This window comes from Archocentrus centrarchus, chromosome 4 (genome assembly GCF_007364275.1).
Source record: "Archocentrus centrarchus isolate MPI-CPG fArcCen1 chromosome 4, fArcCen1, whole genome shotgun sequence".
Classification (NCBI taxonomy): Eukaryota; Metazoa; Chordata; class Actinopteri; order Cichliformes; family Cichlidae; genus Archocentrus; species Archocentrus centrarchus.
In genome coordinates, this window is record NC_044349.1 from 35,581,435 (window position 1) to 35,606,184 (window position 24,750).

The 24,750-nt window shown below is 40.9% G+C and overlaps 1 protein-coding gene across 2 annotated transcripts in view; it reads left to right on the top strand.

Moving 5' to 3' along the window:
- The window catches only part of gabrg3 (gamma-aminobutyric acid type A receptor subunit gamma3), an 81,391-nt gene extending 57,520 nt beyond the window's left edge, over nucleotides 1-23,871 (top strand). The window contains exons 5-10 of one of the 2 annotated variants that reach the window (XM_030728264.1): nucleotides 2,356-2,438; nucleotides 9,180-9,317; nucleotides 12,349-12,501; nucleotides 12,736-12,759; nucleotides 18,322-18,521; nucleotides 20,834-23,871. In XM_030728264.1, the coding sequence (XP_030584124.1) occupies nucleotides 2,356-2,438; nucleotides 9,180-9,317; nucleotides 12,349-12,501; nucleotides 12,736-12,759; nucleotides 18,322-18,521; nucleotides 20,834-21,115 (880 nt within the window). In that variant the 3' untranslated portion in view covers nucleotides 21,116-23,871. The remainder of the gene's footprint in view (nucleotides 1-2,355; nucleotides 2,439-9,179; nucleotides 9,318-12,348; nucleotides 12,502-12,735; nucleotides 12,760-18,321; nucleotides 18,522-20,833) is intronic. The other variant, XM_030728265.1, reaches the window with a different exon arrangement.
- The last annotated feature ends 879 nt before the right edge of the window (nucleotides 23,872-24,750 follow it).

The window sequence follows — 24,750 nt, forward strand, 5'->3', positions numbered from 1 at the left end:
CCAACAGTGAAAATGACCCCCTATGAGCAGCACTTGGTCACAGTGGGAAGGAAAAACTCCCTTTTAACAGGAAGAAACCTCCAGCAGAACCAGGCTCAGGGAGGGGGGGTCATCTGCTGGGACTGGTTGGGCTGATCACATCTAAGTGATCATCAGTAATAAGTACCATAACCTTAAATTCTAATCATGTTCTCTGTGCAGTGTGGTCGCTTGGGCCAACAAGATTTTTTTTTAACCTTCCTTTTCCTATTATAAAGAACTTTAGGAGTCTTGTTCGCTAATAAAATGAATGCAGCACCTTTTGTGCTGGAAACATTCTCCAAACTGAGCAGTGCAAAAGCAATTAGCTCCGTCATCTGCAATTGTAAGTGCAAATTGGCTGCTTGAGATTTAAGACCAATTTACGGAGGCATCCACCCTCATGCCCTCAAGCACTCTTTGTAATTGCAGCACTTCACATTTATATAAAATGCTCCTTCGCTAATAAGCATCTCTTGACAGTCCTCAGTCTTTTTGTAGCTGCCCTTATGTTTCACATCTTCACATTTCTTAATTGATATTTTATTGATAATTTTATTACAATATATTCCATGCGTAGATTATTTAAGCACTACCAAATGTTTTCGGTATGAGTCTTCCATTCCATGTCACTCTGAGTATTCACACAGAGCTCACCAAGGAACAAAGAAGTAGCAGCATTTCAATGTCCAAGTCGAGCCACAAACAAAGATTCACCCTCATGAAGCTCTGTTGACTATTCAGAAGCGTGCAAACTTTGAGGAGTAATATCCGCTGATGGCATGAGAGAAAGACAGTAAAATGTCATTTGGTATTAATTGTGCACTGGCTTGGCTGGAGTAAACAGAGATGACATTTTGTGATATCCATGCCTCTCCCACATGCATCGTATTGTCCCAGTTCCATGCCTTAATGAGGCTGAAAGATCATACCACAGTCACTCTATAAAGATCTTTTTCTCTGCTTTCCTTCCTGTTTTTTTACTGTCTTTTTTGCTAATGTTACACATGCAGTCGACACAAACACACTGTCACCTTTATTTTTCTTGGTAACTGAAATAGGAAAATCATCTTGGAAAAATGTATTTAATCCCTTTTTTTTTTTTGGTTGATTACTCACTCGTGACTTGATGTGTGAATAGACTCAATTTCATCGTGTAGAAAGAGGTCGAATTTTCCTCAGTGTTCCTGTAGACTTTTTTCTTCAGTGAAATAAGAAATGTCACTCTCTTTACTTTGTTTTTTAACTACTTGTAATTATCACATTACAAACAGCTTTCCCTCTTTCTAAGAAGATTTTTTTGTCATACTGCATAGACCTGGGGAGAGAAATACAGCAACTTAAACCATTATCTCCCCACACAACAGTCTAACGAAGGCTGTCAAAGATAAGTGCACTGTGCTGGTCCACTGGAAGGTTATTGCGCACATGCACTGGCCAGCCACAAAAAGCCATGAAAGCTGCATGACATTGTGCACATTCACCTTGTGTCACTAAACGAGCTCTGAGCCATTGGGGAATAGCCAGGGGTCCGCTTGCTGTGTCCTGTGGTGTCTGGCAGTGGAGCATTTGCAGTGGCCTTTGGGTCCTGTGGAGTTTGATTCTTGGGCTCTTCGCAGTGTTCCTCGAGCCTGAGCGTCTTTTTGTGGTGTGGCAGTGCTTGTTGTCCTGGGAGGCTGCTGCTGTTGGGGAGCACCGTTATTATGTGAGCTTGGTGTGTTGAAGTAACATCCACATGAATACAAGGACCCAAAATTGATCAGCAGACCTTTTTCAAGAGATGACCGGTTTTATGTAACTCAGTGTTACAGTGAGAACATGTCATTGTGCTACTCCATATTAATAGCTCCAGATAACATGAATACCCTTTAAAGTTTCCCAGAGTCTGTAAACTGATATCTTCATGCAGTCAAGTGAAAAAGCCACTTGACTGCATGAAGATGCAGCCAGGTGCTGCTAATCAAACGCACTTATTAACTGATCACATCAGCAAGTGTGAACGCCTCTACAAAAGTACGTCATTTATAGAGCACGTTTAAAATCAAAGGGCTTTACAATAAAATAAAAAAGGAGTTCCTAAAGATTAATGCTAAACAATATTTACATAAAATAACAGCAGAGATCAGCAGTTTCCAAAACTTGGTGTGTGCGCGCACACAGTAGCTTTTTTATTTTAGACATTTCTCTCAGTTAAAGCTGCCTTATTTCATATTGCAGCAATTCTATAAATTACCGTTGAAGAGATCACGCTTTAAAAATCTGAATGATATAAAATTGCAACATTTGCAGCAAAGCAGAAAAGGCTCGTTACAAAAAAGCATCTTGTTCTCGTTGCAGGTTGACCATAAATGCAGAGTGCCAGCTGCAGCTACACAACTTTCCAATGGATGAACACTCGTGTCCGCTCATCTTCTCCAGCTGTGAGTACATCGTGTTCATCTGCTTCTATGTATTCAATGTCTATGACGGATACAGAACATATTTTACTGTCACGTGTACAAAATAACACATTTTATAATGAAGTTGTTGATTTTTTTTTTTCTTTGTTGAACAGTTTGTGAGCAGACACAAAGTAGATGTGGCCACTGATATCAAACCCACAAAGTAGCAGAAACCCCTGGACGTTTTTTTTTGGGCTACATCTGGATGGCCAGTCAGGGTTAAAGGTGAAAGGTTAGAAATGTTTTCAGGAGACTGGAATCGTGGCCAAATTAAAGGACTAAACTTCCAAAGAAAAAACGTTTAGTGGACATCGAGATCAGACCCCTGAGTGTTCTCCTTTAGTCCAGCGCTGACCTTTTGTTTGGTTGTGAAATTATTGCAATCAGACAGCCGTGCATACACAACCATAAATATGTGAATTATTTTATGCCATTTCTATACATTAACATTGCATTTTGCTTCTCGCTCAGTGTTGAATAATAATAACAGTTTTTTTTTGTCTTATTTGGAAAAAAAAGCAAAAAAGTCCCAAATGAAAGTTGTGCAGATGTCGGAGACTCGGGAAGGTCACCTTCCCCTCGATGTCCTCCTTGGAGTTTCTAATGAATTGTTTTATATCGTGCTTTTAATAATTAACGTTCTCTCATGTGACACAAGTAGGAAGCAATAATCCTGCAGTGAGGCAGGCAAACTGGAACTTATGGATTCTCAACTTCGTTGTCTTGCTGGCCATACAGAGTGGATGTTGTGTGTCTGCCTTCCCACAACCAAGGCTGTGGGAAGTAGGGGTGTTGGGTGCGCTATAGCACCCCCTGTCGCACAAGGCAGACATCACAGCATCCCTTGCTAAATGGAAAAATAGGTGAACAAATGTGTCATTATTTTTCTAAGGGTGTGTGATTCAGGAAGTTAAGATAAATTAGTAAAAGTAATTTTTGTTAACTACCAAGTTATAAAAAGAGCACAATAAAAGATCTTCAGAAAATTCTTGGAATTGCCCCTGTGTTGGCCTCATTCATTCTTCAAGCTGCCATTAAAAATATGATTACAGTCCACCGTGAGTTGTTGCAAGACTGGCATACTTTTTATGGATTCATAATAAATTTGCACACCCTTGAGTGTGTGAGTGTGTGCGCGCGTGTCCCTGATGTGTGCGCCCTGTCACAGGGCAGAGGTTTGAATATTGTCGCGTCAGTGTTAAAATATTGTGTATAAGCACAACCCCAACTTCAAGCCCCTTCCTGCAGCTCTGAGCAGAACATTTTCAAATAAGTTGTAAATTAAATGCTGCATTAATAAAATTATTTCTTTGCATTTATCTTAATTGCAATAATATGATATTTGTTGCTTCATAATAGAAAATCTGACTGTACCATGATTATGTATGACTGGGGATGCTAAGGCAACATGGGGTTAGCAACGTTCCCCTGAGGAAGGGTCTGCGTTTTAACCTGCTGGTGAAATATCACTTCACCTACCAGTCAAATTTAGACATATTTTTGTCAACAAATTTTAAAGACAACAAGAAACTGAAAGTGCAGTTACGTTCAAAACTGTTTGTCTTTACAAAAGAAGATATTTTTTCATTTTTCATCACATCTCCGTCACAAGTACTGATCTGCTTCACTTCATGAGGGCTCTACACTCCAGGCTAAAATACACACAATAGAATTTATTCAAATTGGTTTGTGGTTGAATCAACCTCCATCACCTGCAGCTGCAAAGAGAGAAAAACATAAAAACTGCAGTTCCTCTAGTGTCCACTTGAGGCTGGCTCAATAAGCGAGTCAGTCCCCACAGACTCCTATGTTAAAATGTCGGCTTTACAGCAGAAATACACATGCTTACAGCCTGCTGCGTGGCCTCTTTGACTGGCAGGTGGATGGTGACGCAGGTGCCGGTGGCTGCGAGCTGTCTGTGAGGCTCAGCCACCTCCGAGCTGTGTTTTTTAAAATAAATGTCTTGCTGTGTGATTAATTGTAATAAAAGTCAATCCGAGAAGCTTTTAAAATTCCTGCCATTTTATATTTGATTTCTGTGCATTAGTATTTATTAGTAGGCATGTCTGTGCATGCACCTTGCTAACAAAGCCTGCTAGTGTTAACTGATTATTTAGCATAATTTAGTCATTTCTGGCTTCAAAAAAAGAAAGAAAACAAAACATAACGGCCAAAACAGTAAAACAGATGCTTTGAAATGGGCCCAGAGGGGATTTCATAGTGGCTTCATAGATCTTTTATTACAGTTCATGTTTTTTGAGGTGACTTTTAAACGTGTGTCACTCGTAGCAGACCATCCAGTACAGGTGTCACAGTCCAGCTCACACTTCCATTTATGGGCCGTTTCTTTTTTCCACAGGCCTGACTGAAGCATCTTTAAACATCTCAGCTTTTGCCAGACTAGCATGCCTCAACTAGCCAATGATATAATAGGGGTCCGATGCTGTGGATGTTTGTATCACAGCTTCAGTCTTGATTTCAGGATTGTCCCTCCCCTTTGTTCCTCCCCTGCCATCCGGTAAACCCGGCTCACAGACCTTCAGTGGCCTCTCAAATTAGAGTGAGTCTGTGTGATGGGACCTTGTGCCCTGTGCTGCCTGTTAAAGCGTGCTCTCTGATCCGCCTCGACTGTAGACCCATCCTGCTGTGATCCATTAAACCCACTTCCTTACCAACGGACATTACGCTGGTTTCCATGACGATGTGTCAGTTTTCTGATTAAGCCAGATTTGCTTATTTTTAAAGCCATCATGCCTCTGCAGGATTGGAATAATCAACACGGCACATGATTCAGCGCCGTGCACACAGAGATAAAGGGAGCAAAGCATAGATTCTGTAGATATTCAGCAAACGACAGCTGGCAGCAAACATGCAAAGTTTAATCCTAATGCTGAATGTAACGTCACAGATGTGGTGAGGAGTGAGACACGCTCGGTGCTTTCTGATAATAAAGCTGCACATATTTACATGTTTTACATCTGACCTGACAGGTGCTGCTCTTTAAGGCAAAGCCGCGATGGACTCAGTTTTACTGAATGTTTCTCGTTTCGGTTTTTGTTCAGCACCATCAGAAACCTTTTTTTCCAGCCACTCAGGAGGCTGTTTGCAGAAATGCTCCAAGAAGCCGACTCCCTGCTCTGTACAGCGTGCGGCAACAGACCGCAGACGCACAGTAGTAGATGTGAACATAGAGAAGCAAAGTAATGCATGCTCAAGGTGGCTGGAACCAGTTCAAAGTGACTTTTTGATAAACTGTTTTTATTTTGATAACAGCCTGTTTAGCATTATTCATAGATAATCTTCTTAACTGACCTCTTAATTCTCAGTATGGTGAAAATTCTCTATTTTGATTAACATCAGCCATCACCATCCTTACTCTGAACTTTATGTAGCAAACGAGCTCTCTCTGAGTGAAGTGTGGGTGATGGGGACAGTGCTTGAATTTCCTCTTTGTGTGAGCTGTTGCTGTAAAACCAGCCCAGTGTTTCTGTCACCCATCCATGTGAGGAGGAACACGACTGCCATCCTGTTTCAGGGAAGTGTGGTTTACCCTTCTGTGTGATGAAGGCTAAGGTGTGTGCTACTACTGTGATACCATTTCACAGGCAGTTTGCACAAACTAAAAACCTATATCCACATTTTTTTTTTTTTTACTTTTATTTATGTTTATAGCAAAGCTTTGTGCAGTTTATCAGCTACAATATGACAGTTTGATGGCCTTATTAAAAAATAATACACCTACTGTAGCGTGAACTAATTTCTTTAGCCTTGAGCTCTTCAGGGTCAGCTTCCTGTTTGACGCTTGTCCCGTTGATGTCATGGCACACCACTGAGAACATATGATTTTAATTATAGGGGTCGTTTTATTTTCACTGATTAGATGAGTCAGAGTAAACTGCTCGACATTAAAGTCGCCCTTAATTCTCTCCACTTGTTCAGTCTCACGCTTTTTTCCAGAGTTTGATTTTGTCCCTTTTTAGTAAATTTAAAAAAGATTATTGAAGGTTTGATGACATTAATTTGAGTTTTAATGACCGACATCATATTTTGATGCAGCTAATTTGTGCTTATTTGTTAAACCAGTGTTCACTCTCATTCCAGCCATTCTTGGTCATTGTTAGACTTTTCACTCTGTTTAGCAGCTGTTTGCTAAATTTGTCTGCTGATAATTTCTCTCCTCTGAGCGTCACCTGAATATATGCTTATAAAACACTGATGATGATGATGATTTGGCTTCATTAACAGAACTAATCACACTTTTTGTGTGAAATTAACATTTTGGAGTGAACACTTCAGAATAAAAGTTGTTGACTGAGGATATTACCTGTTTTGAGATGATCAGAGTTCTTTCATTTCCAGGTCATTACTGAGAGCTATCCAATTTCCTGCAGTTTTAAATGAGTAGTGTTATTGTATGATCCTGATAATCTCCTTTTCACTGGATTTCCTGCAGAAATGATCACACAAAGACGCTGACCTATTTTTCTCTTTTGGGAACCTGTGAAATAGCCGGATGCTTCAGGTGCAGCTGCTGTAGCTTCATTACAGCAGAATTAAACAGAAAAACAATACCAATGACAAACCTCATTCGTCATTGTCAGCTTATCAGCTTTATAGATCTGCACACTTGCAATTTTACACCAGAGCTCAAATCAATTGTAGAAGAGACTGAAACCAGCTCCAAGTGCAGCAAAGGCAAAAACCACAACACTGCACTCTGAAGCAGGAATGTGAGGAGGAGCATGACACTCAGGAATCTTTTAATAGATTAGTATTTTTAAATGCTGATACTTTGACACTTTTGGTATTTATAATAAAGGATATATCTGGCAATTCTCCTTTTTCTCTTTGGTTTGTGTTATAAAATTAATTATAAAGACCAAAGCAAATATTTGAACACATTTACAGTGGCTCCAAAAGTTTGAAAAGTTTCACATTAGAAATAAAATACATTTTTTATGTAAACTTGGGAATGATTCAGAAAACTGACCAACGAGAAGTAGCTCTCCATTCGTCATCTCTGTGAACCATCTCTGGGGTTCACAGAGAAGGTCAGAGGAAGGGAAAATATCCAAGTTAGCAGCAGCTCTCTGGCCAGACTGCCTCGAGCTGATAGGAGAACAACAGTGAGTCAAATAACTGCTTGTTACAACCAAGGTATGCAGAAGAGCAGTTCTGAATGCACAAAATATGCAACCTTGAAGCAGATGAGCTACAGCAGCAGAAAACCACACCAGGTGGCCCTCCTGTCAGCTAAGACCAGGAAACTGAGGCTACAGGTCACACAGGGTCACCAAAACTGGCCAACAGAAGGTTGGAGAAACGTTGGCTGGTCTGATGAGTCTCGATTTCTGCTTCAGCATTCAGATGGTAGGGTCAGAGTTTGGTGTAAACATGGAAGCGTGGATCCATCCTGCCTCGTATCAACAGTTCAGGCTGCTGGAGGTGTGATGGTGTGGTGGATATTTTCTTGACACATTTTGAGCCCCGTGGTACCAACTGAACATCATTTAAACACCACAGCCTACCTGAGGGTTGTTGCTGACCCTTTGTGATCACAGTGTATCCATCTTCTGATGGCTGCCTTCAGCCATGTCACAAAGCTCAGATCATCTCAAACTGGTTTCCAGAACATGATAGTGAGCTCATTGAACTCCAGTGGTGCAGATAATCAAACCTGAAGCAGCTGTGAGATGCTAACGTGTCAAAATCTCCGAGGAATGTTTCCAGCACCTTTCTGAATCTGTGCCACAAAGAATTAAAGCAGCTCTAAGGGCAAAAGGATCCAACCTGCAACTCGCAAGCTATACCTAATAAAGTGGCTGGTGAGTGTATACTATAATACAAACCGTGAACCCACAGTCATGTCTCTAAAAACACAGGTATGGATCAGTGCCTGTGCATGCTGGTTGTGTGACTAATTTGACCAAACAGATAAATACTTTACATTTCCTGCACATTCTTTTTATTTTACTATTTTTATTGTTTTGACTTTTTATTTATTTAATTATCTACAATTTTAGCTTTAGCTAACTATTGTAACCTTTGTTGCTGATGTGCAGATGCATTATGTATCTTGACTCGAGCGCCCTACCGATGCTTTATGTAAATCCAGTGGGACTCCATGAATGAAGCTAGTTTGGATGAAGCGGTGCTCTCAACAGGTGTTTCAGTCTGAGCACTTTGAGTTTAGGATTAGTGACAGTGTTAATGGCCAATGGAAGAGCTGTGGAAAATGTTGATGGAATTCATACATCGAGCATGTTTGAAAACAATTAGCAGTTCCCTCACAGTTAATGTTTTTGTTAATTGAAACCGTATTACATCAAATCACTCTCCGGTGGGATCATAATTTTGTTAGCCTTTCTACTTAAAATGATTATGTGTCTGTTAAAGATAAGAACAGATTCAGGCTAGCATGATACCAAAGCAGAAATGGAATCATTAACCCATCATAAACCTCACACGATCAATTGTAAAAGAGCTTCCAGGCTCTGTGTGCACAACGTGAAGGTCAGACTCAACGTTTAGATGGATTCAGTACATTATTGAACAAAAGCTTTCATTTAATCTACTTTCTGCTTTTCATTAGCCAGCCTCCACCAAAAGACAAATGTTGCTCTGGGTGGCCCCAGGTCTGTCTGCACAGGGTATCCATCATTAGGATGGGACATGTAGTGCCAAGGGTCACACACACACACATGCTCTGTGTAATTGCAGATGGATACCCACAAGATGAGATGATTTACAAGTGGAGGAAGAATTCTGTGGAGGCGGCAGACCAAAAGTCCTGGCGTCTGTACCAGTTTGATTTTATGGGCCTGAGGAACACTACAGACATCATAAAGACTACAGCAGGTAAAGAGGCACAAATTCATCTGTTTAACATTTGCAAACATGCTGCTAACAAGCTGGAAATGGGTTGATATTTGGTGTCAGCATACATGAGACGGTTCCACTTCATTTCCACTCCTTCATTCTTTTATCGTGCAATAATTTTTGTTACAAAATCACATTTGGCCAGACTGTTTGGAGATAAATTTGGCATGTTAGAAAAGCAACAGCAAAAGTGACAGAAAATCTGGCAGGAAATAACAGACCAGATAAAATGTTTATAGGGTTTTCGCTGCCTTCCACTCCCACTGTGGGATTTCATCCAGTTTGTCAATGAAAAATAGCTTCTTTTTGTGGAAACCGCAAAGTCAAACTGTTGTTTTCCCTGGGAGGTCCCTGCTTAGATAAATACTGATTCATTAGTCAGATCCCTTACTGCCATCTCCTTCTTCACACTGAGCTTGCAGGAAAACAAAGTACAGGTCCCCAAAATAAAACTCTTTATTTCTCTATCCAACACACTGAACCCCTGTTAAACCATCTGAATGTGTTGAACACAGCAGCTCCCGATGTGGGGACAGACGACCAGAGTGAAACTAGTTTGAATGAATATGGGTTTTGTTGGGATAATAAACAGAAGTATTTCCTGACCTTCGTTTCAGTAAAATGTAACTTTGATCCTGGGCTTGAACTTTACTTGGGATGAGTTCCAGCTAAAGTTCCTCACAGCTGTTTTTCATGTGTCCTACTGAGCATGCTCTCCTTCTTTCTTAAGGCCTCAGTCACACAGACCTAGAGACCGTTGGCTGAGCTCCCGGGAACCTTCGGTCGCTCTGATGAGTGTTTCCGGTGAGATGGCGAGTTGTTAGTGGACGTTGCTGCTGTCGCTGGGAGAAACTGATCACCAAAAGGGTGCCGTACCAAAAATTGTAATTGTTTTGGTCATTAGCAGATCCCTGCAGTCACCCATGGATTGGATGGAAGATGGTGACTTTTCTACAAACACTTAGCAATTAGCAATTACTGGCTGAGTTGTAAAGAAACTTAAACGTGTGATCCAAAGAAATGGAGACCTTCAAACAAAAAGTTGTGTAAGGCACAACTTTCACTTTGGAGGAGAGCGCTCTCTGTTTCTGGGGCACTTTTACAAGTTTCACTACCGCTCGGTGGTTAGTTAGTGAGTGTTTGCACACAAACTGTGGGTGACTACAGTGACATGACCAAAGCAATCTCAAGAAGGTTTTCTGTGCAGAACCCTTTTTTTTTTCTTTTTAAATTTTTTGGCCACAGCACCTTTATTCGTAGTAGAGAGAGACAGGAAATGGGGGAAAGATACGGGGAAAGACACATGGGCAAGCTGGTGACAGGCCGGGACTCAAACCTGCGCCGCCCGCACTGCAACATGGCATATGCATGTGGTCGCTGGGTTCACCACTAAGCCACCCAGGTGCCCCGCAGCACCCTTTTTAAGACAGATTTCACCCCACAGCCTCCAGCAATCACTCACCAGCTGGTCAGGGAGAACACATTTTTCCCTAACAGTCCCTAGGCCTGTGTGACTGATGCCTAAGGCATCATCATCATCATCATCATACCCACATCTAGAAGGTATCTGGCTACGTACTGTAGCAGTTTAATTATGCTAACTTGCTTTTTTACTAATGCTCAGAATCCTGTGTGAGGCCCCTTCCATGTTGCTTTTTGTCCTTGTGTGGAGTTTGTGTTGTGCTGGGAGCTGGTCACCTGTTGGCCTTGGTGGACTCTGTTTCTAATGGTAGCTAAATGTGCTCACATTTGGTGATGTAGAGGGGAGGAGGGCACTGAACATAATGTCAAAGATTTCCACTGAAGTAAAAATCAGCCCCGGTCCTCAACGTTCCCAAAACATTTCTTTAGCTTGTAAAATAAAGTCTTTGAGAAAGCTGCTGCTATAAACTGGTACCACAGAAATAAAACAAAAGTGAATTCACACTGAAATTCATTCGCAGGCTTTCAGAGGCACCGTGTTGCTGTCTGTTCACACAGTGACAATAAAATGTGTTTACTACATGAAACTGCTTCACATTTTTACATCCAAAACCTTTGAAGTTCAGGCCTAGTTGGCGGCATGGATGCTGTTGGATACTGTCGGAACATCGAGGGTCTGTGTCCACAGACAGATTTTTGTTCCGGCAGCATCCGATTATTTTTTTTTTGTACACGTTAGATGGAGCTCAGCGTCTACAGCGCTCAGAGGTCTCGCTGCCTCCATTTTTTTCACGTTTGTTTTCCTGTGTGGTCGGTAGGTGAGGCTGATGTCACTGACATGACAACCAGTGAAGTACTGCATTACATGCATTATTTTCCCATGCAAAGAGATGGCAGTTTGAATGCAGGTTGGCACCACAGACACTGAAAGCTAAGCCACAGAAAGACTATTACAGAATGTAAATGGATGAAATGGTTTTGCAGAAAAAAATGACAGTGATATATATGCTGTACCAAAACTGGGCTCTGATGTTATGTCAGCAAATCTCTTTCAGGGGGTTAAGTAGTTAACTTCATGGATTATCTCTGGCTGAAAGCATAACTTTTTGTAATGTATTTCAGTGTTCCTCTCAGTAATATTAAACATCAGCTGTAGAGAGAAATAATTTATAAGGGTCCGCATTAACAGGAAGCTGTATGTGATCTGCATAAGGCTGAGTCAGCTCTTTTATTTTTAGAATTGCTATACAGTACTGTTCAGAGGTTTTAGGCACTTAAAATTAAGTGAGAACTCCTCCAAAAGCAAAGTCACTTCATTGAACATGCAGTAAGCAGAAACAACAATATCAGGTTCTCATAAACGATATATGAGGCAGGTAAGTTGTTCCAGCATCGTGTAGAACTTTCTGCAGCTGTTCTGTGGAATTAGTCTTAGTGTTTTCTGCCTCTGAGTGATCCACGTGTGACTTTTCTTTTACACAACCTTTGTCTCCACCCGCATTCTTTGGTGGTTTGTTGCACTGATTGTGTGCGGTTTTTAACATAACCATCCAGAACCTTCACGTGGTTGTGTTGTTTTCACACACAGGCGACTACGTGGTGATGACAGTGTACTTTGACCTGAGCAGAAGAATGGGCTACTTCACCATCCAGACATACATCCCCTGCATCCTCACTGTGGTGCTGTCCTGGGTGTCCTTCTGGATTAAAAAAGATGCCACTCCAGCCAGAACAGCTTTAGGTACTGTGGACTAACAGCAGCTGAGGGTCTGTCTTTACTGCACTGCATTAAATAACTGGAAATACTGCAGGAAGCATCACTTCAAGATCCAACTTTTAAGATTTCAGTTTGCACTTTTGCTCATGTTTGGCTCTGAAGAGGCTTCATCTTTATTTGTCACTTCAGTCGCTCCATCTGTCTTCTGTTTCATTTTATGCTTTTTCTCTTTCGTGCATGCTCTCTGTTGTTGTGCAGTCCTGTGGAGCATTTTTTGTGAAGGTAACAGATTTTGCCTATTTTCTCTCTTGTTCTCCATTATTCTCGTGTCTGAATGAGGTAACATTCGTCCGACCTTCAGATAAGGATTGGACAAAATGCTGAGTTTATCTGCTGAAATTTCAAACTTACAGACCTTCAAAAATATCTGTGTGCAAGCTGTTTTTTTTTACCACTGTTTCACTGTGTGAAATATATTTTTGCTGATGAATGTGTCATTATTGGAGATGAATAGGAAAATGCTACAGCTCAGTGTCACATGCTGCCCTGTTCCTGTATCACCCAGCATCACCGTGTTCGATACTGTACGCTGACACAAAGGTAGAAAATGAACGTGTACCTCTAATCTTTAAAGCATGCCGATCAATTGCATGCAAGTCAGGAGGAAGAATGGAGATAATGAATGGATCTTAGATGTAAGCTGATTGTAGATGTATCTGGCGAGCCAGGCCAGTGTGGGAGTAAAGATAAAGCCTCTTTAAGATGGAGAAAACGATACAGGTGACTCAGTCAAGGTCAGCAAAGCTTTCAGCTCAGTTTTGAGCCTTAACATCAGACAGTTAGCATGTGTACATACAGTACCAGTCAAAGGTTTGCACACACTCTCCCATTCACATAAATGGGTGAGTGTGTCCAAACTTTTGACTGGTACTGTACAAAGCACCTTATGACCATTTCTATACAGAACCTCACAGTTATGTGCACATTATGAGCTGTCCGTAAAGTGGAATGCCTCTGAGAGTTTCCTCTCTTCAGACCTGCTGTTCCTGCTGTCATTTAGAGGAAAAACTCTCTTCCACAGCATCAGCAGAAGCCAGGTAAGAGTAATCACTGTGGCGAGCAGAGGCTGAAGGAAACGTGTGAGATGTCTGCCTGAAATAGATGGGGCCAGCTTGTTACCATAGGAACCTCAGTGAAACAGTAACAGATGTTTTTTTTTTTTCTAAGGCATCTCTTTAAGCTCACAGAGGAGGGATCAGAGAGAGACAAATAAAATTATTCAGAGATGCTGGAAGGATAGACGTCTACATTATGTCTGATTAATTCGTAGTTTGTCACATAAATGGCACACTTAGCTTCTAACACAACTAAAGGGCACAAGTTAAATAAAATAAAGGCTTACACGTGAGCTCCATGTAACCTAATATACAAATATTGATTAATACTTAACAATATATGAAAAGTCTTTGTGTAAAGATCTTGTCGTGTTGGCATTTGTTTTGGGTTTTTGGAGGACTGTCTTTAAATCGGCTTCCCATAATTGTTGTTGCTGTTGTTGCTCATTGTCATTGTTTTATGGTCTAAAAACTCTACAATCTTGGTTCACGACCATCAGGCTCATCAAAACCGCAAACTTGATTTGTGCGCTCTCTGGCCAACCATCCCTTAAATGAAGAAGCAGTAGAGAAAGTGTCAGAGCTAAAACAGCTTGTTACAGACTGAGGATGAACTGACCTTAACCACCTTAAACATGGACCACTTGGAACATAGACATACAGCTACTCTAGTACTGTACAAGGTTAGAATAAAATAGAATAGAATGCCTTTATTGTCATTATACAGGATGTACAGTGAGATTGGAGGGACACTCCTGTTCAGTGCCATGCAGTAGAAACTTTCTAAGATATAAATTAGAACTTCTAAAAATACAGAAAATAAAAGAATGTATAAAAATATATACACTGTAAAAAATAAAATAAGTATATAATATGAAGATGGTGAGTATCGCACTTGGTGAATGAATATTGGATATTACACAATATAGGGGTGATAGATATTGTTCATTGCGAATGATGTAATATTGCACAGAGATGTGGGTGTTGCACAGTTACGGTGGGTGAGTGTGAGAGTTCAGGGTGGTGATCGCTCTGGTGAAGAAACTGTTCCTGAGTCTGTTTGTTCTGGCTTTGATGCTCCTGTAGCTCCTGCCAGAGGGCAGCAGGTCAAACAGCTCAAAGCCAGGGTGTGAGCTGTCCTTGATGATGTTCCTGGCTCTGCTGAGGCATTGGGAGGTGTAGATGTCCATCAGGGAGGGGAGAGGGCAGCCAACGATTCTTTGTGCTGTCTACGCTCTGAAGCCTCCCCCCGTCTGCTTCAGTGCAGCTGCCGTACCATACTGTGATACAGTACATCAGCAGGTTATTATAGTTAATGAAAATGAATGAAATAATGAAAACTGAAATTGAAAAAAACATTTTCATTAATTGAAAAAAAAGCAATAATTAAAAGGAAAAAACGATAACTAACTGAAACTGTATTGTGTGTTTACAAAGCTAACTAAAGCGAACTGAAATGAGAGATAAAATGCCCTTCGTTTTCATGTCAGTTTATTTTATAAGTCTTGTTAACTGATGTGAAATCACTTTTTCTGCTCTAGCAGTTTTAGCTGGGAGTTCAATTCAATTTTATTTGTATAGAGCCAAATCACAACAAACAAGTCACCTCAAGGCACTCTGTATTGTAAGTAAAGACCCTACAATAGTACAGAGAAAACCCAGCAGTCAAAATAGTCGTTTTGTTTAATATGTGCATTGAAGGACATATCCTGGTCAAAAATGACTCCAAGATTTCTCACAGTGTTACTGGAGGCCAAAGTAATGCCATCCAGAGTAAGTATCTGGTTTGACACCATGTTTCTAAGATTTGTGGGGCCGAGTTCAAGAATTTTGAACTCGGCCTAATAACAGATTAAATGCAGTGTTGAGGCTGTCATTTTCAGCATCTACATGGATGTTACACACACTGTGTGTAACATACCGCGCCGGTCCGCAAAATAATGGCAGAGTCCCACATGGTATTTCTTTGAGTACAATAGCGAGACAGAGGAAAAAAACCACCAACCTCACCAACCACTCCGCCTGAGAAGCAACTTTGAGTCCATGCAGCCCCAAATGATGTGATTAAACCTGTTCACTACTGGAATGGACTAAAGGAATGAACAAAGTAAGAAAAAAAAAGGTACAATTATGTTTACAGCCCAAAAGAAAAAAAAATGCTTCTCATCCTATGTCAGCTGGGATGAGCTCCAGCCCCCCCATGGATGGATGGATAGATGGGGGGGGGGCCATAAAGAGGGAGGAACCAGGAGGGCAAAAAAAAGTCCCAGCATGTTTTGTTTCACTCGATCGGCACTGCAGATAAAACACCAGCACACAAACACAAAGTAATTAACACACATAAGAATAAATGCAGGTTGGTTGCGTACCTGGACCCCGCAAAGATCCAGCGCTGAAGTGTAATTAGTGAGTATCTAACAAGCTAGTTCTCTGAGCAGCTCCGACAGAGAACCAGCATCACAGCCATCCAGCCAGGTGACAACCACAATGGACCATTTTCAGCAAAAATAAACTGCTGTCTAGTTAATACACAGGAACACTGCAAGCAGGAGGACACACTGATAGATGTGTTAATGAGACTGGGATGTCCACACCACTGTGTGACACACAAATACAAACGCACAATCTTGAAAAGCTGTTTGAGCTTTGATTCGTTCAAATGCTCAGAGTTCAGTTTGTTCTTGTTTATAAGGTTTCGCTGTGTTCTGATGTTTTACACCACATGGAGCTGATGTTAATCTACTGCACTGAAGCTGGACCTGCATCCAGTGCTGGACAGTCCACTTTATTCTTAATTTATTCTTGAGATAAATATTTTATTCATATTTTTAAATTTTTGAGATAAGAGTTTATTGGTGCCATGGTCCTGGGCCTTATGCCCAGCGTTTTGTGTTTTCACCCTTATGGTTCTGTTTCATTGTGTTTCTTAGTTTGTTTATTTAAATTCTTAGTGTGTTTAATGTTCTGTATTAGTTATAGTTCCCTGTGCGGTACCCTCTTGTCTGTCCTGTCCCTCTGTCCTGTCCTTAGGTTTATGTGTTGTTGTGTTATTTATTTCCTGTGTGGTGCGTCTAGTCTGCACGCCTGAGTCCTGCTTCTGGGTCCTCACCTCACACACACAAGCCACACGGTCCACTCATGCACTGTGACAATTGGGAGTTTAACTAAGTTTACTGGATTTTTCTGTGTTGGTCCCCATTCATGTCTCATGATGTTTACATGTGTCCTTAATATTACACACGTTTAGCACATAATGCTGCTATCTTGTGAACACTTGGTTGTTGAATACGATTTCTTTTTAATGGTATAATTTGTTGAGGTCATATTATGCAATAGTTACTCTTGCACCTTGAATCTTGCACCTGACACATAAGTATGAAAACTAAAACTGTCATGATTCACTGAGAAAAAGGAACCAACTGCAGGCACAGTAAAAGTTCAGAGTCTTTATTTACACTTAGTCAGGGAGTTATTTACAGAAGCAGTTCGGGGCTATGACGGGTCGGCAGGGTACGGCAGACGGCTCAGGCACAAACATTTGCAACTCGACAATATCCACTGATCAGAAAGCTGGCAGGGCTCTGCACACAAATGAACGTTAATCCCAACGAAATGATAAGCTTGCACTCGAGAAGGACAGGTGAGTGATTAGTGATTTCCAACAGGTGTGAGGGTCACTGCCATGAGTGGCTGAACAGTGGGCAGGATAGCCAAAGGACCTGCCCAGGGAATGACACACCCACAGCAACCATACACAACAAAAACACAGGAGGAAACCAACCTGGAGAGAGTGGGGACCATGACAAAAATGAATGCTAAAACTAACCACTCTAAAAACGAATTAAAACTAACTGAATGAGAGGGGGAAAAAGTTAAAACAAAATAAAACTATAACTAGTTTTATTATTATTAGTATTATTATTATAACTAACTATTATAACCCTGCTCTAGTAGAGTCCCAAACTAAAGCTATGGAGCTGGAAATGAACGCTTTAACAAATGGGTAAAATGTTCTGTGCAGTCAGGGACTCTTCAAGTCTTTTTGGTGATCTTTTGCAGTTAGAGCGACAGTATCACTGATCACAACATCTTTGTGTATTCATCAGGGTTTTCAGTGCTCTGCTTTCTCTGAAAGGAAACCAAGGCAAACACCTCCCAGCTCTGTCGAGGTTTGCAGGATCTCTTGGTTTGTGTAATCCTCACCCTGCTGAGCTTCGACTGGATTGGCTGAAACACTGAACACACAATGCTTTTTGTGTTGTTCTTCCACAGTTATTGTCATAAGCCTGCATCATCGGCTCCATAGAGATTTTAATGTCACCGAGACAAATGATACAACATTACATCATTTTATGGCATTGCTGTTTAAGGTGTTCATATTAGCAAGAGGAAACCACAAAACTCTGTTGTTCAACGTCACATTCTGGTGGCTGTAGCTCAGGAGGTAGAGCAGGTCACCTACCAATTTGAAGGTTGGTGTTCAATTCCTGGCTGTGCTGGGCTGCATGCCAAAGTATCCTTGGGCAAGATACTGAACCCTACGTTGCTCTCCGACTCTAGCATTGGAGTGTGAATGTTAGATAATAAAAGCACTTAACTTAGTTAATCATGGAAGTGGGTGTGTGAATGGGGTAAACGTGTTGTATAAGTGCTCATTTCTACTCTGACTAGTCCATTTACCATCCAGAAAACATCTGTGTGACTAACATGACTTCTCTTTGTCCTTCAGGTATAACCACAGTTCTGACCATGACCACTCTCAGTACCGTGTCCAGGACATCACTGCCCAGAGTGTCTTATGTCACTGCCATGGACCTTTTTGTCACCGTCTGCTTCCTGTTTGTCTTTGCTGCTCTGATGGAATACGCAACATTAAATTACTACTCATACAGCGTTCAAAGACCCAGCTACATGGAACCTAAAAGGCTGGTAAGATAGCCTTACAGTCATGGCTGAAAATGTTGACACCCCTGAAATTTTTACAGAAAATGAAGTATTTCTCTCAGAAAATTATTGCAATTACACATCTTTTGTTATGCACATGTTTATTTCTTTTGTGTGTATTGAAACAACACAAAAAAACAGGAAAAAAAAAGCCAAAATACATATAATTCTGCGCAAAACTCCAAAAATGGGCCGGACAAAATTACCGGCACCCTCAACTTAATATTTGGTTGCACACTCTTTGGAAAAAATAACTGAAATCAACCACTTCCTATAACCATCAACAAGCTTCTTCCACCTCTCAGCTGGAATTTTGGACCACTGCTCCAGGTCTCTTATATTTGAAGGCTGCTTTCTCCCAACAGCAATTTTAAGATCTCTCCACAGGTGTTCAATGGGATTTAGATCCAGACTCATTTCTGGCCACTTCAGAACTCTCCAGCGCTTTGTTTTCATCCATTTCTTTGTGCTTTTTGAAGTATGTTTAGGGTCATTGTCCTGCTGGAAGACCCACGACCTGAGACGCAAACCCAGCTTTCTGGGTCCTACATTGCAACCCAAAATCCTTTGGTAATCTTCAGATTTCATGATGCCTTGCACACAGTCAAGGTATCCAGTACCAGAGGCAGAAAAACAAGCCCAAAACATCTTTGAACCTCCACCATATTTGACTGTAGGTACTGTGTTCTTTTCTTTGTCTCGTTCTATTTTCGGTAAACAGCAGAATGGCGTGCTTTACCAAGAAGCTCTATCTTGGACTCATCTGTCCACAGGACATTGTCCCAGAAGGATTTTGGCTTGCTCGCCCACATTTTGGCAAACTGCAGACTAGCTTTTTTATGTCTCTGTGTGAGCAGTGGGGTCCTCCTCTTCTGTCCACGTCCAGGGAGGTTAGCTACAGTGCTGTGGGCTGCAAACTTCTTGATTATGTTGGACAAAGGAACATCATGATCTCTGGAGATGAACTTGTAACTTTGAGATTGTTGATATCTTTCCACAAGTCCTCAGACAGATCTCTTCTCCTCTTTCTGTTCTCACACACAGACACACAACACAAAGACTGAGTCAACTTCTCTCTTTTTTATCTGGTTTCAGGTGTGATTTTTATATTGCCTGCACCTATTACTTGCCACACAAAGTTTTTTATCCACAATTTTGAAAAGGTGCCAACAATTCTGCCCAGCTCATTTTTGGAGTTTAGCATGAAATTATATGGATTTTGGCTTCTTTTTTTTTTCCCCTCTTTTTTGTGTTTTTCCCAACACACACAAAGGAAATGAACATGTGCATAACCAAACGTGTGTGACTGCAATGATTTTCTGAGAGAAATACTTCATTTTCTGGAAAATTTTCAGGGGTGCCAACATTTTGGGCCATGACTGTAAGTTTGTTTTTCTATTTTATCTTAAACAGATGTATTTAATACACTCGCCGAGTGACGTCAGTGATCTCAGAAGAATGTACAGGATTATTGTCACATGTCTGATAGAACTTTGGTTCTGCTGCCTCAGGAAAAGTGCTCAGGGACTGGATGATGTGATGCTGCCTTATATAAGCTCTTTGGCAAGACTGTTGCTATTTTAAAGGACAGGCGAGAGAACAGAGTCCAGACTGTCACCTTTCTGTGTCCTCTGCTCTCATCTTACAGTGTTGCACATGAAAATATTTCCAGACTCTGTTAGTGGACACACAACAGGCTCAGATGTTCTCTTTTAATTCATTCACTCATGTACATGAAGCGTGTAGTGGTTATGATGGCGTGATAGTGTGAAATCATTCACTGTCAGATTTTAAAACATTGTTTCTCTCACAGTTTTTAATCAACTGGTGGAAAGCTGCTGCACCCGGGCTGAGAATTTTTTGTTGCTTCAAAGTTTACCTGCAGGGGACACTATAATAAACTATTAGCACACTATACATTCAAAATAAAGAAAAGAAAAATATAAAAAAGTTTTAACTCCAGGCATAAAGAGGCTGCTGCCTGTGTTATGGAAAAATTAATTTAGTGCTACTACTGCACTCAATATTTCCCTGTTGGAGAACAAGAGGTGGCTAAGAGTGTGTGTAAACTTAACTGCCCCAACAAGGGCACAGTTAAAAATGGAAATCAGTGGATATAAAGATATGAAGTTATTTTGCCTCAGAATATTTGAAGGCAGTCTACCCTGAGAGTAAGCTGCTTTAGATCTGTTACCATCAAACTTTCTGGAAAATGCTCTACTTATTTTTTTATTTTTTATTTTTTTACTGTGACAGGGGAAGGCACTTGGTGCTCAAAAGACTTTATGTATTTTCAGAACTACTCCGTCCTCGATGTGAGACCTCCTCCACACACAGTCATCGCTTTAAACAACTCCATGTACTGGCAGGAATTTGAAGACGCTTGTGTCTACGAGTGTCTGGATGGAAAAGACTGCCAGAGCTTCTTCTGCTGCTTCGAGGAGTGTAAAGGAGGCGGGTGGAGGAGAGGCCGCGTCCACATAGATGTACTTGAACTGGACGCATACTCGCGTGTCTTTTTTCCCACCTCCTTCTTGCTGTTCAACATCGTCTACTGGGTAGGCTATCTCTACCTTTAGCACACTGCGGGTGCCTGTTTGTTTTCAAAGGATGGACGGTGCAGTTTAACAGAGGTAATTCGATCTGAATAAAAGGTAACACCAAATAAACTCCTTCCGGTGGACCCGGTTACCTGGAGGTGAGAGCGCAGTCAGGAGGACTCTGTGTGTGTGTGTGTGTGTGTGTGTGTGTGTGTGTGTGTGTGTGTGTGTGTGTGTGTGTGTGTGTAGACCTGTGCCTGGCAGAGATTTCAGCCTCAGTGACTTCAGGTATGAGAATACATCACAATACTGACTCCCTTCATATGCTGTACACAGAGGGATGGACGGTGCACTAATGACCGTTTGGAGACAAAGAAGAAAACGTGCCCCAGACTCCGCAGTCAGGAGGCTTGTGTTATAGGGAATGTTAATACCCAGCCATCAGTCAGATCCAGATGATGAAAATCCAAGGACGTTCAAACATTCATAGTGCCTTCCTCTGGAGGGGTAGATACTATCTGCTGCAATAATCAGGGAATAATGATTTATAAAAAAAAAAAAATAGAAGAGCCTGGCTTTGACTGATTATGGCTGTTCTCATTCAGAGCTCTGAGTTACATTTATAAAACAACATTTCATGGAGCAAACACAGAAGAGTTACTAGATTTACTTCATTGTGACTCTCTGCCTGTAGACATGGCTCATCCCTCCTTCTGCACTACACATTTTGTTTAGTTTCATTTTTTACACATCTTATGGTGTTAAACTGGTTCTTTTAATGGTTCTTTATTCTGTATTTTTGTTTGTGTTCCTACAGTAACAACTCAAACTGTGGGTTTTACTTATTCTACACCCAGAGGAGAGAGAAAAATGAAATATCTGAGGTAAAGTTTATTAGCTGCCTTTGGTACAAAAGGCAGTCCAGCTGAGGTCAACAACCACGGGTACATGCTGAAGAAAAACTACTTTTCTTTGGAGGAATTAGTTTTTTTCTACATTCTGGGAAATACACCTGTTCAATTTTTTTGAAGACTGACCTCACTTCCTCCATATGCTAAACATGAAATTAGAGCTTGCAGCTGGTTGGTTTAGCTTAGCATAAAGACTGAAGGCAGGCACTAAGAAGGGCAAACAGCTGGCCTTGCTCTTCTTGGAGTTAATGAATTTTCTCTTCTTGCACATGTGACAGTAGGTTCTAACCTGCTTCACTTAATTTGGCAGAACCACACCTGAACCAGACCTACAGTATGAACCCAGAGGAGCAAGACAAAGATGAGGAAAATTATGCCATTTAAAACTGATTTAAACATTCCTTGTACAAAATCACCTATGTAATAAAAAAATAAAACATTTGCAGGTTCCAGATTAATAACATACTGTAGAGTTATTAACAGTAATAAAATTGCTAGGCACGACCTAGACTCAACTCAGTTCCCAACACAACAACAAAAAAAGGCAGCTTCCCTCATATCTAATAACAACCCACAGACAGCACAGACTACAACCTACCAAACAGTAGCATAAAACATATAACAGTAAAATAAGAGTTTAAATAGTACAACAGGTCAGCTTATAATACACTGGAAGAAACCCAGACGCAGCATCAATCAGTCATCTAACTCTGGACAAGAAAGAACTGAAATGAAATCCTCGATGCGAGTCACACATACTGGATGAACCTGAAGGTTTCTTTTACATTTGCAGTAAGATGTGGAGTTTAAATGTATTTACAGTCAGCAGGCGCAACAAAACTGTTTATGTGTACCGGCTGGATCGTCACAGAGTGGGCACCTTTGAGATGAAACACCCTGGGAGCCCAGGCAGCCATGCTTATAAAGGAAGTGCTCTTTTTCTACATGAGCATATTCACTCCATGTATTGGCATCACACAGCAGACACTTCTTAGTACACACTGGACAAAGTAACTAGGCAAAGAATAGTGTTTGTTCTTTCAGTTGTTAAACTAATGCCTAGCTTCAATATAATGGGTGTCACTGGTACATAACTGTAGGCACAAATATAATAATCCTGCTTATTACAATCACCAATCTCTGTTTGCATGCAATAAACAGATACCATGACGCTTGAGAGGATGTGATACATTGGAGATAGAGTTATGCTTTTAATATGGACTGTTTGTTTCATAATTTGATTTCCTGTCTTTCCACCTGGCATTAGCAACCATTAAACTGCCTTAGTGTAGCCCACCCTGAGCTGAGATGAACACCAGAAAGACGTATTTACCTCTGACAATAACCTCAGCGTGGTGAAGACCTCACTTCAGCAAAGGTTACTCCTTTGTTTTTGGCAGTAAACTTTTTATATCCCTTTTTTTCAGCTCTTTTCTTTTTCTTATATTTGCGATGTTTGTGCCAAATATTTCACACATGTGCCCTGTCATTTGTTTTCAGGCAAGTCTGAACAACCCTAAAGTGGTTATTTTAATGTTTTACTACTGCACGTACAGTACAGTGTGGTATGTTGGAAACTTAAAGAAAGACAAGGTTAAAGAAAAACTTTAAAGAAAAAGATGTACACGCTTTATGTCCGTGGATTTTTAAATGAGTTTCTCGCAGGTACCAGGGTTGATGTGGAGTTACAGTACAGGCACACATACAGGAATAAATTCAAAGCTTCTTTCTTACTTTATTTTAATCTGTTTAATTAAATGATGTATTAAAATGTGCAGAGGTATCAGACTGTAAAATGTCACCTTGCAAAATCATTTTGAAAGAAAATTTTGAACTCTGCCAGCGCTGGTGTGAAGTGCCGCCTGCTGTGCCCGCAGGCAAACGAGATGCTGAATGGAAATGAAAACGTCTGCAGCCACGTTAGTGTGCACGCTCGTTGTGTTTCTTCAACAAACACTAAATGCTGAAAGCAGTTCATCTCTTCATTCCTCCAATTGAACTGCCACGTGTCATTTTTCTAGATCTTAATTTAAGGGCAAGAATTGACTTTTTTTATTGCATTTATGACCTGTGTTTGTGTTGCGGTGCTGCCCAGAAGTGACAGCGTCCCAGCTCCCTTCTGCTGACACATGAAGGGCAACGCAATAAGGTTTTCTGAGTGGTGCTCTACTTTACAATAACTCTTACATTACCATGTAAGAATGAAAAAGAAAAACATATTCAAACATGCCTCGGTTCTTGCTACGTGGGGGCCTTGTTTTGCGTTTATCAAACAGCTGGCTGAAAGAAGGGGATCTCAGGCTAGTTCAGGATGCATCCTTTGGTCAGTTTGTATTCTGTCTGATGAGACCTGACTTTTCATCTACAGTTGTGGCCAAAACTTATGACAATCACACAAGTATAAGTTTGCTGCTTCAGTTTTTATGATAACTTGCATATATTGCAATTAATTGCAAAGTCCCTGTTTGCCATAAAAATGAACTAAATCCACAAAAAACATTTCCACATCATTTCAGCCCTGCCACAAAAGGACCTGCTACATAATTTCATTGATCCTCTTGTTAACACAGGTGAGAGTGTTGATGAGGACGAGGCTGGAGATCACTGTCATGCTGACTGAGCTTGAATAGCAGACTGGATGCTTTAAAAGGAGGGCGGTGACTGAAATCATTGTTCTTCTTCTGTTAACCACGGTTACTGTGAGGAAACACGTGCAGTCTTCATTGTTTTGCATAAAAAGGGCTTCACAGCCATTTATCAGAT